Source organism: Lingula anatina, chromosome 1 (assembly GCF_051362555.1).
Source record: "Lingula anatina isolate TDL-2025a chromosome 1, LinAna3.0, whole genome shotgun sequence".
NCBI classification, from domain to species: Eukaryota; Metazoa; Brachiopoda; class Lingulata; order Lingulida; family Lingulidae; genus Lingula; species Lingula anatina.
The window spans coordinates 64,677,275-64,693,868 of NC_141767.1; the positions used below are offsets into that span (position 1 = coordinate 64,677,275).

The window sequence follows — 16,594 nt, forward strand, 5'->3', positions numbered from 1 at the left end:
CGTCTTTTGGTCCTTTCCTAAGGCATTATTTGTATTTTCCTACATTCAAGGAGGACAGCTGTAGGGATAGATAGACATCATATACATCTTTTGAATTGATTTGAAGGAATTCCTGACACGATAAATAAATAAATAAACTTGAAAAGGGAGATTATATTTTCCTCAAGACAGTCCATTTTCTCTTTAAAAAATAAAATTATTTCCTACATATATATTTAACTAATTTATTGTATTTTGGGTAAAAAAATGCTTTGATTAGCAAAGCCTATCATCCGGTTTAATGTATTGCAGAAAAATATTAGGTTTGACATCTGGTATTTGGATGTTAAACGTTGATCTTTGTGTCTTTCGTTCACAATCCAGCCACTGCTAATTAGCTTTCCAACGTGAGAAACACCCGTTAACATATCATAAGGCATCAATACGTGATACCTACATGTATCACACACATATACAGAGAGAGAGAGAGAGAGAGAGAGAGAGAGAGAGAGAGAGAGATACAAAGAAGAAAGGAAAAAACTATCAAGGTAATACATAGAAATGGAAAAACTAATAGGTTACACTAAACAGCTCGACCTATAAAATAGATGGAAACGGGATAAACTTTCAACAAAAACAAAAAGTCGTTCAGCTTTACTTACTGTAGGTGATGCTTGGACCTATTATACCGGGTACATGAAAAATGGGTGATGTTTAACCAACTTCTTTTTCGAAGACAACTTTTACAAAACCAGAATTACTCTACCCATTTTGAATTTCTGCAAAAAGCTCACTATTCTTTATAATGCCATCGCTTAAGATCAATTTCTCTTGTTTGAAAATTTACAAAGGACGAAAAAATCATACTGATTGAATGAATCGCTGTAATCGTCTGATTTGTTAATACTTTAGGGCCTCTCGTCTGCAATTCCTACACTTGCGGCATTCAAGCGGAACCTAAAAACATTTCTGTTGAACACGATTACAAAATTTATGGATATTTGTTTTAGTACAGGAGTTGATTGACAAACCGTTGCTATGCCAACTAAACCGTTGGACGCCCGGGGTCTTTATCTTGTCCACTTTGGTCTAGACAAGGGAGGGATTCTATGATTTAATCTAAGAAAATATAACGTGCTATGGAAGATGGAATGGTCTGATACAGCAAACAAATACTGGCTGATATTTAAAGATTTTGACCATTTCTTACACAGATTGTTCTATCAATCACTGGCAGTTTTCGTTTAGTGTTTTCATATCCGACAAACAGGAAGCAATCATCGTTTGTTTCTCAACCGGCTGTAAGCATGAAACGTAAAGCAGCTTCATGACAGAAATTTATTGTCTGTCTTGTAATCTACGGATGAATATTTCGGAAGCCAAAATAATTTTTCAAATTTGCAGTGGGGCAGGAAGAGATGGGAAATGATCACACGTAGAAACAGAATAGACTAACTGTCACTCCATTAGCCTCTTATCACACACACACATACACGCACACACACACACTGGCCTCAATAAAAACTCGACATCATAATGCAGATTTATCTTGTTTGATAGAATATTTTATTTAGAAAGGACGGAAAATCTATATTGATTGAATGGACATTGTTATTTCATCTCTCTCTCTTTGTTAATAGCCGCTCGTTCAGACATACTCTTGTGTTGGAATAATATCTAATTGATTTTTACTGACATTTGAAGTTGCTCTTACTTAATCTGTTAGGAGCGATCATCTCACCAAATACAATGTATCCAAGTAGGCCCTAAAGATGAAAAGAATTTATTGCTGAATAATAAAGCTATGCGCTCATCTGCTTGACAAATGGTATTCAAATAATTCTTAAAACAATGAATTTTGCGAAGATGTACCAGTTATTATAAAGTTGAACTTTCACAATGCAGAAAGAAATGAGTACGATAGTATAGACACAAAAACCTCCGCATTTGAGTCATTGATCTCAAACATCATAGACATCACTATGCAAAATCTCATACGTCTTTAATTCCTGTTCGAAATGTTTGTCGAAGTCCAAAATAGCTTGTTTCACAGTTTGTTTCTCGCTTGTTTTTCTCGATGTGCTCGGTCCCGCTGCTGATGGGTTTGGTTTACTGGTCCAAAGTTTGACGATGTTCTGTGCACGACAAAAATTGCACTTTTTTTCTGCATCTACAGCGCAAGTACAAGCGTCCATGGTTTGGTCGACGGTTTTTGATTCAGGAACTGTGGACGTTTTTAACATGGGGGTTTTCTCTTTGGCTTGGTTCGTTTGTCTGTCTCCCACTTCTTTGGGTTTGTTCTCAGCAACCACATGCAGCGAGCTGGTGCGGGTAGCCCTGTTAATACGGGAATTTTTCCTCCAGTTGTCCAGCCACTTTGCCGACCTAGCCAACGTATCTGCCAAATTGCGTCTGACTTCACGCATGTTTCTCGTCAGATCGTCGTGTTGCATTTCCTTCCTGATTTTGGCCATGCCTTCAAAATATATGGTCACCTGGTGATCTGTGTTTAAGTGATTGGATTTTCTGCTGCGAATGTGAGAGGCCACCAGCAAGAAGACGGAAAACCCGTACACGGCACATACAGCTATTACGTAGTAGAGCGCACCCTCGTGGTCGTAATCGGATGATGTAGAGTTAGTGGGTGGTGTCGGCATCGTTACATTAATTTCAACTTGATCCATCGTGAATTTATAACAGTCTGAAAGAAAATAGTGCGTTATTTGACTATTTCATATTTTATTCCGTTATTTGCAAGATCTCATGACGTCGGCGGATAGAGCAGTGCCATAAATTCGCCATGTTTCATTGAAATGAATACTTTTCAAAACCAAAACACCTTCTCATGAATTAAAAAAAACACACTTAACTTCTTTACCATTTATCACAAAATTATGAAAATTCAAATGTTCTCTTACCCCCAGTGCATAGATTCCACGGACGGTTCCCACTACACACGACGTCTACATACAAAGAAAGTACATAGGCAAAATATTCTCTTTCGAATTCTAATAATGTATAAATACCTGAAACAATTACCCTCCGTTAAGAAAATATTTCTCAGTTGGGACATTTTGAAAGGGACAGGTTTGCCAAGCGTAAAAATCACCCTGCTGAATGTACAGGATAAACAGCTCAAAAGATAACAAAAGCAACAGCGAATAAGACATCTAGATCCTTGTCATAATCTGGGGGTATTTACTACTTGGTCGTGACCAGTTAAATGCAAATACACAAAATAAATATGTAAACATACCAAAAATGGGTCCAAGTTTTAACAAAGCAATAGACACTTGCTCTCTGCGAGTTATCTGTTCCCCAATATACTTTGCTGCATTATGCGTTTTTTTTTTAAATTTTTGATTTATTTATTTTTTGTCAAATCAGAATATTGATTTTAAAACTTTCAGTGTATACTGCAAATTATTTGATCTACAATTTCAAGCTACATATATATATGCTTATGTACCATGTGTAGCTGGTCTTTTGAAAACGACCTAGTCATTTTTAAAGGTCTGAACCAACAAGTGCAAAGTTCGTATCATTTTCCTATATTAGGATTTCTCCTTGATGAACTGCTAACGTTCTGTGAAAAGAAACATTATAAAGATTGTATTAAACACAGGATATCCTAAACTCATGGAACTTTTTGATTTCCCCAGTGGTTTTATTTATCGACGACATAAACCCAAGTTTAACAAAGATCTTTTGTTAACACTGAAATACATTGAGCAATAATGTTTTTATCTCTTATTTCAACAGTTTTAACAGACGGACGACATAATAGACTCACTCGATTCACATTCTTTCATAGATTCAATCAAAAGCAATATTACATCTGCCATATACACAGCTAAGAAACAACATAATCACATCTATTTCCCGGAGAAGTTACAGAGACCCTCCATTAAGCTTTTGTAGAAATGATTAAGCATGTACGAAAGGATTTGGAGGTAAACCTCGGAAGGCTCTAAATAGAGCGTGCCCCGAATAATACATGCCTATAATACAAAATAATAATCCAAGAATTATGATAATAATATCCATTGCTTTTTGGTACCATTTTAACGTTGAGCCTTTGATTTTTAGGTGGAATATACATGGCCATAAAAATGAGAGCATAGTTCCCGTAAAACTACCAATAAACCCCATTAAAATAGCAAAATGTGGTATTGTTATAGCAAGAATTAAAGTGACTACTACTAGGAGTAACCGAAGGGCCAACCCCCATACTTTTAAAGCACCGTCCGTCTCAAAGCAAGTTGGGAGATAGGTCTTTGGGCGTCCTTGAAAGAAAGTAACTTGCAGCAACTCAACCGCAGCAAAGAAAGGAAGAGGGTAAGAGAGAAGAGCTTTTACAACCAGAATCAAATTGACAATTATTTTCAAAGTTTCACTAGGGAGGTTATTGGTTATGACTTCCTTGGTGTCTTTCCCCCACGTTACAAATCCAATGTAAGAGAAGAGCGCCTTGAATACAGCCGCCGCTAAGTGGGTCCAATGCAACATGCAGTGGAACTTGCTCCTGTCGACCATATTCACCTCCAAGGAAGGGAGAAATATCTGCGACGTGTAACTGAACACGACGATACCAAGAGAAATGGGGAATGTCCAGATGTCAATCTTGACTTGAACTTCGCTCCATTTCCATTCGGCAGCTTTGGTAAAACAGTAAATGAGTATAATACCGTTGATGAACAGGTGGGCGACGGTGCACCAGAAACTGAGCACTGAGACGTGGCGAAGGGTCTTAAGAAAGGCACACGGCAGGAGAAACGCACAACTTATCATGATCCAAGAACTTAGATCCACGGGAGAGTTGGGAAAACTACCAAGTAACAAATCTCCACATAATACAAGATACAAAATACATGTCATTATAAGTTCGATCAGTTGTGCAACGTTCACGATTTTCCCTCCAACTTTTCTTCCCCATACTTCTTCAGCTATTTCGACGTAGGAGTGGCGCACGCGCACCCTGTTTCCGCTGTCATCCTCCTCATACAGGCAATCAACTAGAATCTTCCCAGTATGGCAGCATATATAGGCTATGAGTATCATGGAGAGGAGTGCCCAGTACCCGCCTTGCAGAACTGCGTAGGGGAAGCTTACGATAAACATACCCTGGATGATAGTAAAAAAAAATAGTTTGAGTACAAGCTTGTGTAAATAATTCTCTAATTTAATTTTTTTCTGATTCCCTAGACCGCTTCTTAATCTTTCAACATAAAATCAAGCATTTGAACAATTAACTTTTAATCAAATAAGCCCACTAGATAAACTTTATGGGGTATTGAATACGTTTTCCAATGCAATTTAACAGTAAATCGGGCCTACATTCAAGAATGATTCGAAATTTCTTATTAAGTATAATTGCACCTTCGGCACATGTAAAAATTAACTTTTTCTGTCACTAATTCAATGATATGTGTTTGAAAACATGTTGTACACGAAAGAAGAAACTGCTTGTGTGTGTGTGTGGGGGGGGGGGGGGGTAAGACATTCGGATTACGGACAGACATTACTGTGGATGACGATATGCATTCCAACTTAAAACCTTAAACCATAGAAGTAGAGAACTTCTATGCTTAAACTTGGACTTTTGTTGGGAACTTTCTTGTCTCCTGCACGTTTATTTCTAATTAATTGCTCTATCTCAGTTGATGCAATATGTTTAGAAAGATTATACAGTTTACACATGGATGAAATGGAATCAAACCTAAAATAACGATTTCAAATGGATATAGGATTAAAGTATGCGTAGGCCTAATCGTCTTTAGTCTATGAGTCGTCATTGAGTCTCGTGTTATTTTGCCAGCAAATACAAATTGCCCATTTAAGTATTTGTAGTGGGCACTGTTACTGACCACTTCTGCTTCTGTTTGGAGTGTTTACGTGAAATTACTCACAAGATATATAAATTATGCATCAGTGCACTTTGTCCCCTTCTTATGATACAGTTAGGAGAAGTGACCAATTGTTTTTATCGAAAAACTATTATCACGGCGTGTGAAAAAAATTTGATTTGCCTGCGGAGTTCGTTTTATGAAAAAACACAGTGATTTTTATTGATTTGCATATTTTAGCTTTTATTACGCCACTTGATGCCAAATTTACATATTAATAACATTTGCAGTTATGATTATTACGGGTGGTATCAGTTCCTAAAATATTTTGGGTTAAGTGTTTCACTTAGGTATGCAAGAGAAAGTGAGAAAAATAACTTATGTTCGGGATATTGATTTTGGAATAACTAGTGTTCGAGTTCACGTTTTAGCGCTTTAGAAAGTGCAAAATTTGATTTGAAAGAAGGGTATGCAAAAAGTTTGCCCCTTGTCAAGCAAGTCCCTAGTGATTTTCAAATCCTACCGTTTGCATGTTTAATATGCTGTTGGCGCTGATCTGTAACATAAAGTACACAAGATCATAATAAGCTTTTTACCTGAATAGCGTTGGTAACGTTCCACCCTGCTTGCCATTCCGTTATCTTTGTAGTATTCGGGGCACATGGTTCTTCGGCTTCGTTCATGACTTCAATGTGGCCATTTTGGTGAGGTTTTTCGCCACTTACACCTTCTTCCAAAGTTGTTTTACTTTGTACAGTGTCAGTAGATAAAGTTCCATTAGAAAAACTGTCGAAAGAAGTCATTTCAACGTCTTCATTTTCATTTTGAAATGTTTTGTAGGCAAAAACTTGATGCTTTTCTGAATCCATTCCGCTTCTTCTGAAAGGCACCATCTCTCTCCAGGAAAGGAATCTTTCTTTGAAATTATGACTGAGAGTCCAAAAACTAGCGAGGCGAAAGGAATCCATCCTGTCTCCTGACTTGCGTTGCAAATTTAGGGACAGTTATCGGGTAACAGGGCAGTTTATGTAATTGATTTACAAAGAAGATAACAAAAGACGATTACGTTATACCAGTGACTATCTTTAGCTTGTTCAATTGAACGGTATTTCCTGAGAAGTCCTCGGAAATCACTTCATGAATAAATCAAGCTACCGAAAACAATTCATCTAAAGTTAGACACCGATTTCCGACTGTCAAAACTGAATCATCGACGCGTAATCAAGAAAACTGCACTTTCGACTTGAACAATCATAAAATGATTTGCTTTTAATCCCAAACTTTCATTCCGTTACCCGCGCAGTAGAACTATCACATTTGACGTTAGGACGTCAACGTTGAAGAGGATAGCCCCCAGCATAGGACAACTTGGGAAAATATTGAAAACTTTCATTCTGTCCCGGATTAGCGAGTCTTCCAAAGTGGTTTGTATCGATCAGACAACACCGTGGGCACGTTTTAAGGAATCATAGTTCTAAAGCCAGATTGTTGTTAAGTTGCAGGGTCATTACTGGATTGCTGGGTGGTTTTCTCTGCCGGGCAAAGAGGGCCAGGAAGAGTAATTTATAGCCTAACATCTCTCCCCGCCCACATAAACCCTTCTTCTCCCCCATCATTTAATTACATAATAACCAAAGGCGACGATGGAAATATTTTGGAATAAGATGTTGGACCGTTAATCAATGAGACTAGTTCTGTACAGGAAGCATGCAGGAACAGCTGACGGTCTTGCCGTGATACCCACAGGTTCATTGATTGTACTGTCCTAGGGATTGAGGGAAAAACGAGAGTAGAATATAACACTAGATTGCAGAATAAGACTTTATGCAAATCAAATAATTAAACATGCTTATAGCGCTTGCTTCTGGAAATCTTTCCTCTTTCAGTCTTGGTCCCTGTTATTTTCTAGTAAACTGTCCTTCTAACAAAGGACATCACAATTCCTCCGAAGACGAAGGAAAAGGGTGCTTGGTTGATCACATCTGATGACGGGCCCATGGCAAGTTACTGGAGAGACGATAAACGCTGTAATGAGATATCTGTATAAAATTGCCGTGTCTCTGTTTGTAAAGGGTTTTTTGTCTTTGGTCGGCCATCGCAGATCCGCGAAACGGCGCTCCTTTGTGAGAATGACTCCATGACTTTTCGTTTTTAAATCCAGGTCAATGTGCTGTTTAGATTTTTTTTCACTACAAAACAAAATGGTCATTCTACATTCCATTCTTGTTGATGATCAAATATGAGGATATTAGGTTTTAGCACTTTAGAAAGTGCAAAATTTTATTTGAAAGAAGGGTACGCAAAAAGAAAATACGCCCGAAAATATTAATGTCTTGATTTCGCATACCGCGCCGGTTACTTGTAATGCCATGTGTTTGATTTGCGACATCTCAAACCGGCAGCGCATTTGTTGCACTAGTGGCAAAATGATAATGGGCGCAGCAAACACAATTTGGGAGAACAGTGATAGCCTTCTGAATATTTTCACAATTCATTTACAGGTAAAAAATGAGAACAGCCAACCATTTATACCCGACGGAAATCTAACCTGCGCCGTTAAAGAAATGCGCTGAGTTTAATACACAATGCCCACTGTTCCAGAGTAAAATAGGTCGTAGTGAGGACTGACATGATTTACAAGACCAACCACCTGTGACAAGTATGTTCAATGCGCTTCATATATTTGAATTACAATGCCCGAAAAGCCAAAAACATGTTTTTAATGAAAATGCCATTAAATATTTACTTGGGTGACCTAGCAACATTACAATGTGGACATTTATAACTTAAAACTGCAACTGAAAAAATCAATTTGGATGGTAATAGACTGATAACTGTAGTTTACACAATGCCTTCTAAAAACATGGACCAATATTACAACACTTTTAGGATCTTATTTCATGCTACAGTCGCCCCTGTATTATACAGATTTTAGCATTGTACTTATTTTAAACTATCAAAAAATGATAAATAACTCAAATAAGTACATTTATTGATACCAATAATATTTTAAATAATAAAAATTTAAAAATTTTAAATAAATAGTTTTTAATATTCTAAATAGCAATAATTGAGCAATTAGCAGCAACCGTGTTTTTCTTTAATACGCGCGTTATCAGCTAATATCTTCGTGATTGTCATATTTCGTTTTGATCTAAAAAGTAATTTGATTTCTGTGCTGAAATTACTTTGATTATACTTAATAAATAACATGAGTTTGTCTGTTGAGACTGAAAACCCTTATTTCTGCTAACCCCCATAACAGTCACTGATACAAAGTACTTTCCAACCAGTTATGACATTTCTTATTGCTATCTATCGGATGACACTGGGGTAATCCGGACGACAGGGTGCAGTCACTGCCTGTGAAGGAGTCCACGCGGGCCCAGGGGAATACAGGACGTGTTGGATGATCAGATGCAGAAACAGTGGCGTCAACTGCATTCTGCACAGGTAGTCTCTCAAGTTCTTCCTTTAATTCAGTTACATTTGGTGTTTCTGCTGGTGTAAATTCCCGTACGCTGAGCCCCTCCATGGAAGGAGTCTCCAATACAAACTTGTCAACCGGTTGCAGAAGTTTTTGCACCCGTTTCAGAACCACGTTGGTTTTTTCCTTCGTTTTCCAATGAAAATTTGGGACCCCACTGTGGTACTGCTTCGTGGGTTCTCGGGTGAGACGATACTTTTTCTTTGGCAATTTTTCTTGGTATAAAACATTCAACCGCCCATTGTTTGACTGAAAAGCTGGACGAAATCCTGCTTGTGGTTTGGGCAAGAGTTTTTTAGGTTTCCAAGATCTTCGTATTTGCGCCTCTCTTAACGTATAATAGAAATTCAAATGTCTGCTAGGCGTGTCTTTTAGACTTTTGATTTTCTCTTTTATCGGAGGTCGATACCTCCGAACCCCAGTCGTGGTGGAGAGTGTTAATTTTGGTAACCATCCATCTATCTTGTTTCTGTCCTCAGCAGTGTCTGTATTATATCGTGTTTGTTTATCATCTGCTATCACCCGACGGTCGTCGTTATTTTGGCTGTGATCCTGACTGGAACTGTACCCTGTCTCCATTATCGCCGAAAGAACTTTTTCCCTCTGCCAAACTTGATCTTTGGTAGCTGTAACCTCAGTCTTAGCGTCGAATGCCCAAGGTTTTGATTGCCGCGTTGGGCTGGCAACAGTTCCGTGTTGGCGTCTCGAAGGAGACCCGGTAGAAACCGTAGAGCGTGACAGAGGTTTAAGGGTAGCTTTTCTGACCGTCACATCGGGCAAACTCACCTCTAACGACCTCCAATGTCTATCGGCAAGATCCTCCAGTCGCTTAAAGTTCTCAGCTCCCCTTTTAACGTCTGTAAGCCGTCTGGACTTCCTCAGCGGGTTATCCATGCTAAATTTTGGCGCAGCAAACGCCGGAATGAAGTTTAACTCCAAACTGTTCGCTGTCATTGTTGCATAGTCACGACCAACACTGGTGTATATTATCCCTGAATTACCACAATTACATGTGCTACCTCATGTAGACTGAACTTTGATTGTACTTCAATTTACCAGCGCACCTCAACCATCGTAATGACCTCATAAACTTCACTCAGTCTGAGTTTTAGCCCGCGATTTATATCCTCAATGAGATATATTTGCTAAGGAAAGATCCTCCTGTTTACTCGAAGTCTGAAGAAGTCACTAAACTAACCGTCCTTATCATCTAGATTCGGGGCATCAAGGCAACGGCGCTTAGTAACACTCATCCTTCAGTTGAAAAAAAAAACAACCTTATTTACCAGCGTGTGACGTTTAGTCTTAGTTCGTGGTATCGATCATAAGCTTAGAGTGTGTAGTGTATCACCCTGGTTCTGGATTTATGTTGAAAGGTCGATGTGTTTTTGGGGGAGAGGGTAAAAGTAAAAAGCAATTTTTAGTTCTCGTCGAAGAAATACATAATTTTAAAAAAGTCAAAGGAGATCATTTTCACATTTAGACTAGCATATATCTCTGATTCTTTTTGTACTGTAATTTTGCCTTTACAGATTGGGATTAGTTTTAATTTCACTTTGATTAAACTATCCTACCTGTTTCCCAGCACTAAAATGATTGCGTGGATAGAAACCAAGTAGCAAAGCTCCAATTTAGCGTAAAGGCATAATGTCTCGGCAAAATACCAGGACAAACGTTTTGGGTCGCATTACAAAAGAGAGGGTTGTTTTGTCAAAGCAGCCTCTGTGCTGTGTAAGTTACTAAAACGATTTGAGAAAGAAGAAAAGGTTATAGGAGAATCGAGATGAAATAATATAAATTTTATCCTTATTCATAACGCTTGATTTGTGTATGCGACCAAAGTAAACTTCTCTTGGTTGGTTAACAAAATAAAGCCCATGACCCGACCGAACCCCCAAATGTTTATCTTTTCATTTAGAATTTTAATACGTAATGTTGCCCTTAACTATGGCACAATGTGTCTAACGTAGTTTCTTCATTAGATCTTTATTGGTAATTGTAATCAAATTTAATAAGTTTGCCGTAGGAGTTATTTGGATATATAATGTTTTGTACGCCAGCCCACCCGTAGGTTTAGAGATCAATATAATCATACTTAGATTAATTTTCACTGAAATATTGAAAAAAAAAAGATAGTAAACTTAAGACTTGACACAAGATTGATGAAGAACACTTGAAACACAGCCTTGAAAGGAATTGAACAATAAATTCTCATTTAAGATTCTATCGTGATTAACATTATAACCATTAAGCAATGGTTAATAAACATGTCATTCTAATCTGTACGTGTCGTTTCAGTGTCTAGAAGAACCCCGGAGTTTGCGGAGTTCATGTAAAAGACCGTTCAATTTTAAGGTGAAAAATCGAAAAAAAATGCCGACCATCAAACTATCCAGTTTCAAACTAGAAATGTTTTTTTACTGTATGTTTTACAATTTTTCTCCCACTCTTCTCAAGACACCCCGTCTTTTCATTTCGGATAAAAGTGTCATTTTATAGACAGGAGGAGCAATTTCACTACTTTTACAGATTTGAAAGATACCAAATTCGACCAGAGGAGCCCCTTCAACTGGGAAGATGACAGCTGTCGCATGAAGAGTTATCAAAACAGTATAACATTTTATTTCTCTGTCGTTATTTTAAAGTAAGAATAAATAAATAAATAAATAAATAAATAAATAAATAAATAAATAAATACACACAAAACTTACACACACACGATGGTCTTGAGGCTCTTTTGAAGGTTGCTCGTTCTGACTTGAACTACGTATGTATATATCTAAATGTTGAATTAGGTTTTTAATGTTAATGCATAAAATATTTGGTGGAATAAAAATGTTGAACTGTGTGGGGGCGGCATTTTCTAATGTAAACATATTAAATCAAAAATGGTCCCACTCAGTAGAAAATTAGATATGCTATATAAAATAAAATAATTGCTCCAGTCACCAATCATGGACTTGGTATGAAGCTGTGGTATAGAGAAGTTTTTCTAGGTTAATAAACACACTAAATTACATACATTAAATAGTTTCGTTCACAACAGCGTATCGCTAACCCGATTGCATTTGTTGTACTTCTTAGCGCAACTGGTACATTCGCCGTTGTTCTCTCTGTTGATAACGAGTACATGTTGTATAGCAAAAAAAAAAAAAAAAAAAAAAAAAAAAAAAAAAAAAAAAAAAAAAAAAAAGTCGTCCTCCGCACAAAAATCATGGTTGCACCTTGAGCTTTAGTCTTTTCTTAAATTGATTAGCCGGCAGCATAGAACAGCATTAAAGAAACTGGAACTGTAATTTGACTGAGAACCCGGCGAATAGGCGTGGAAATTACACTTCCTCTCACAATGGACATAGGAATGAAAATTACCCTCCCTCGAGGCTCATCGCTCTCACCAGAGAACTGAATAATTTCACATTAAAAGCTATTGTAAAATAAACTTTCTAGTTTTAACTGAATTACCATCCACCTGATACCTGTGTTAGATTCCTCTAGGGAGCGGACAGCGTGTTTTTGTTCTAAATGAATGCAATGACAATAGCACCAAATATTTCCCCAGTGGTGAACGGCTCGAATGACAGCTTGTTTTCAGGTTTTCGACGTGAATTGTCCTGGTTCACTTGGAGCTAAAATTTGTATTGCAATTAGTGTCCAGGCTTCTAGTTCTGCGGGGAGGGATTTAATGAACACTCTGAAGGAACAGCGTTTTCACCTTTCCCCAGCTCTAATGACCTTTCATCTGCTTTTTAACAGCGTTTGATAAGTGCTTATTAAAGAACTACTTATTAAGAGTTAGAAAAAGAACACTCTGAGCATACCTTCTAGTCATATAGCTCTGAATATATTGATAAGAAGGGTTGGTTTTTTGCAAACGAATTTTTTGCAACATGATTCAGTAGACAAAATTAAACATTTAGAAAGATATAGATAAGACTAAAATCATAGTATGTTGGTAGAAGATTGACAAAATACACTGCTACCTATAGGTCCTAGTTTGATAGTAACAGGAACGATTATGGAACAAAAATTCAGATGAAAGAAAAGGACAGTGATTATTGTTTAACCTGAGACTTGTGTCAATTTGTAAACGTATTGTCAATGAATGGCATTTCATCACAGGGATAGCATTGCCCCTTTGTGTTTATTTGTTTATATACAGAATACCTGGCCACATTTGTTGAAAACCCATTAGACCGTCTCCAGTTGCTGTCACACGCGAGACAATAACCTCACCGCCGCCGCCGCCGCTGTGTGTGGGTTGCTGTAAAACGAGTCCTCAAGGTGTAGTGACGAAGTTGAGAAAAATGCCCGAGTAGTGACACACATTAATTAGAAACTATTGTCAGGGAAGGAAGGGGGCATGGGGGTATGGTGGTGAATAAGATAGGTGTGAAGGGCCCTTTTTACCGGAGGCGAGCAAGCATGAGATGGGGGGGGGGGGGGGGGGGGGGGGGGGGGGGGGGAGAGAGAGAGGGAGAGAGCGAGAGAGAGAGCGAAAGATATATATAGAGAGGCATTATTCACATGTAGTTAACACAAAGTTCATCTGCAGTGGTATTCATTTAGTTGGAATGTACAACTGCACATTCAGAGAATGAGAAAATTCGATCCGCTTACAATAAGGAATATAGATATGATTAAGGATTAAAATTGCATTGGCAAAACAAGCTTGGTCGTGGTATAATTGATGGCCTTCCCTGCAAGATTCAGCTTCTGTCATCTTGATAAAGGATATCCAATAATGATGTCAATAACCAGCCCTGTGTCCAGTGGCTAATGACCAGTGTTCTTATTAATTATTCACATGGACGTTTGAATAGCGGAAAATCAGAAACACGCATGCTCGCTTATATATCACATTCGAAATTATTTTATTGGTCTTTCATATTGGGTATCATTATTCATACATGTATGGGGAGGAGGGGGGCTATTATCAACGTCATCAAAATTGTGTGATCTAATGCCAATGCGTATGTGTTTTTCATATAAAGGAATATTGTAAATTATAAATATATTTGCCCTTTGATAATCACAAAAATACTTTAAGCATTTCATTATAATACTTTAAGAATTATTGCATGACACAAACTGCATCTTCGAGAATTTGCCACGTCTTAATCATGACACAAAAATAAACAATTCTTACGACACATCCATTCAAAATATATGTCATAAGGAATTTACATCACCTCAAACGAGTTTGCCAAGGACGACATAACGTTAAAAAAACTAGGAAAACACATTGCGGTTGCAGAAGATTCATACCATTCCTCCATTGACTGTTTTTTTTTTCTCCTTCCTTTTTTAGCGATGCTGGGAACACAGTGACTATACCCGCAGCTGTTTGCTGCACAGAACAAGAAAAAGTTAATTTTTTTTAGAATCTGATACACGGTAGACTCGCAGAGAAGGTTAATTAGTTGTTGCTGAACCCGGACAGAAAGAAATGAACGTAGGGCTTCATGTAAACGCATGTTGGACTATCCACTGTTTAATATAACTACGGCACGCAGCGGTTTTCCTCCTATTTTCAACCACGATAAACTGTCTGTTTGCCTTAAATGTTTTATAATTTGATTATTCTTAATTGCAAAGCTGAAAGTTGACAGTCACAATGATTACAAGAGAGCGCAGATGCGACGTCACAGCGCTTACAAATTAAACACAGATAAAATCGCAATACTGACAAAGTTCCACATAAATCAACGCAAGCTCGCCACAACAGCCATCGCCGCTAACCAGAATTTAGACGACTGTCAATCTCGACACGGTCAACGTTGCATATATATGGATGCTCGTTTCACTCGCTAGAGGGCAGCAAAATCGTCGGTGTTGTGTTACTATTGGCAGACCTGTCTGTACATTAGCATTGAAGGGGGGTTTCTCAGTGGTTATTGAATTATTCGCTCAAGCTGGTTCGAAGCATGACACACGTGAAACTGCGATCAGGAATATTGTAAATAGACAGGATCTATGAGAGACTACTGTAGAACGAAGAAATCATGAACTGGGCTCAGTTAAGGAGGGAGATTTTACTACTGGTGTTAAGTGCTGCGTCTTCGTGGTCGATCGGTAAGTGCAATGCTTTTTCTACCCTGTACTTAAAGCTGATTATCAGTAGAGATGAATCGGATCCTGGGATGTGATAAAACAGCTGCTATTAGGCGCATACCTGCTAAGGTGTTACCCAAACCAACTCGGTGTGTAATTTATTGAAGATTTCAACGCCTTAAAGTTTCATTATCAACGGTGTGCCAGCCACTTACCCATTTTAATGCCACTAATCTTGATACATGGAATTGACAGGATCAGTAGCATGTTCGAGGCAAATACCACTCGTGTGCCGTTTACATTGTATTCTGTTTCAATTACTACATACACTAAGTAAATTGAAACTTCTGATTAACGCGCCGTGCTGGAGGCTCTCGGAAGAATTAAGATGGATGTGAAGGGGACCTTAGTTGGATAAATGTCGATTTGCTATGTTCACAAAAAGAGAGAAAAGAGGAAATGGAAAACACCAGCCGGCCACTATCTTTCCCAGAGTGTGTTTATATGTGTGTGTACCTGTATTGGGGAGAATAGAACCCGACCTTAATGGTTAAGGCGGCGATTACATAACTGGCCCACAGTGGAAGTATCTAAACTCCTTCGTAATGCTACCTAATTGTTTAGGTGGAGGCATTTGAGATGGCGTTGAACCGGGTGGAAATCACTACGATTCCCGAGCCTCGTATCTGTCTACTATACAGTGGCTGGAGGGATAATGTAGGGACCCATCTGCTTGGATTTTCATTAGTTTCCGCAGCTGTAGCCCGCGGGGTTCGCTGTACTCCGTGGTCCCCGTGGTATTAACATGATCAGGCAGCCGTGTCAGTGTTTTACGATGCAACTACACTGGACCTCGTCTCATTCATTTTTGTAACGCATCGCTTCCCTGTTGTCGTGGTGTCTTAAGATTCCCTGATGCCTTTGGGCGACTAGGGGTGTTTGTGTCACTCCAGTTCGTAATGCTTTAACACATGTCCAAGGTCTGCTTGAAAACGTTAAAAAGAATCTTTTCATTCAGCAGACACAGGGGTAGCCCGCCTGGAAATCTAATCTAATGTCTACTTATTCACCTTTCCCCAAGCTACAAGAGCTGATCCGAACGAGAAATGCGCGTTGGGAGTTTTATTGACAACCTTTCTTGTGGAATAATAACTTAATTTGTTCCTTGTCAAAAAGCAACAGACAAACGCTCCTGTGCTTTACTTGGTTGTTTGCAATTGAAGAAATTCCT

At 38.3% G+C, this 16,594-nt stretch overlaps 3 protein-coding genes across 4 annotated transcripts in view; 1 reads left to right on the forward strand and 2 right to left on the reverse strand.

Annotated features, from left to right (window-relative positions):
- Nucleotides 1–1,746: 1,746 nt before the first annotated feature.
- Nucleotides 1,747–3,058, reverse strand: LOC106161955 (uncharacterized). The gene is made up of 2 exons (XM_013539038.2): nucleotides 2,898–3,058; nucleotides 1,747–2,680 (listed from the first exon to the last, which is right to left on the reverse strand). Exon 2 carries the CDS (start codon nucleotides 2,661–2,663, stop codon nucleotides 1,941–1,943), a length of 723 nt encoding a protein of 240 aa, XP_013394492.1. The 5' UTR covers nucleotides 2,664–2,680; nucleotides 2,898–3,058; the 3' UTR covers nucleotides 1,747–1,940.
- Nucleotides 3,059–3,350: 292 nt separating this feature from the next.
- LOC106161896 (vesicular inhibitory amino acid transporter-like) lies at nucleotides 3,351–7,340 on the reverse strand. Its single transcript, XM_024074852.2, has 2 exons — nucleotides 6,422–7,340; nucleotides 3,351–5,103 (listed from the first exon to the last, which is right to left on the reverse strand). Exons 1-2 carry the CDS (start codon nucleotides 6,791–6,793, stop codon nucleotides 3,907–3,909), a joined length of 1,569 nt encoding a protein of 522 aa, XP_023930620.2. The 5' UTR covers nucleotides 6,794–7,340; the 3' UTR covers nucleotides 3,351–3,906.
- Nucleotides 7,341–14,880: 7,540 nt separating this feature from the next.
- Nucleotides 14,881–16,594, forward strand: part of LOC106162403 (uncharacterized) — a 40,561-nt gene continuing 38,847 nt past the window's right edge. The window contains exon 1 of one of the 2 annotated variants that reach the window (XM_087010948.1): nucleotides 14,881–15,384. In XM_087010948.1, the coding sequence (XP_086867074.1) occupies nucleotides 15,315–15,384 (70 nt within the window). In that variant the 5' untranslated portion in view covers nucleotides 14,881–15,314. The remainder of the gene's footprint in view (nucleotides 15,385–16,594) is intronic. The other variant, XM_013539699.2, reaches the window with a different exon arrangement.

What these genes read in the sequence shown, in the direction of transcription:
- LOC106161955 (XM_013539038.2), bottom strand. Translation starts at nt 2,663, where the DNA reads ATGGATCAAGTTGAAATTAATGTAACGATGCCGACACCACCCACTAAC.
- LOC106161896 (XM_024074852.2), bottom strand. Translation starts at nt 6,793, where the DNA reads ATGGATTCCTTTCGCCTCGCTAGTTTTTGGACTCTCAGTCATAATTTC. An exon ending in ACGTTACCAACGCTATTCAG is followed by an intron (nt 5,104 to 6,421) that starts GTAAAAAGCTTA and finishes ACTATCATCCAG; the next exon opens with GGTATGTTTATCGTAAGCTT.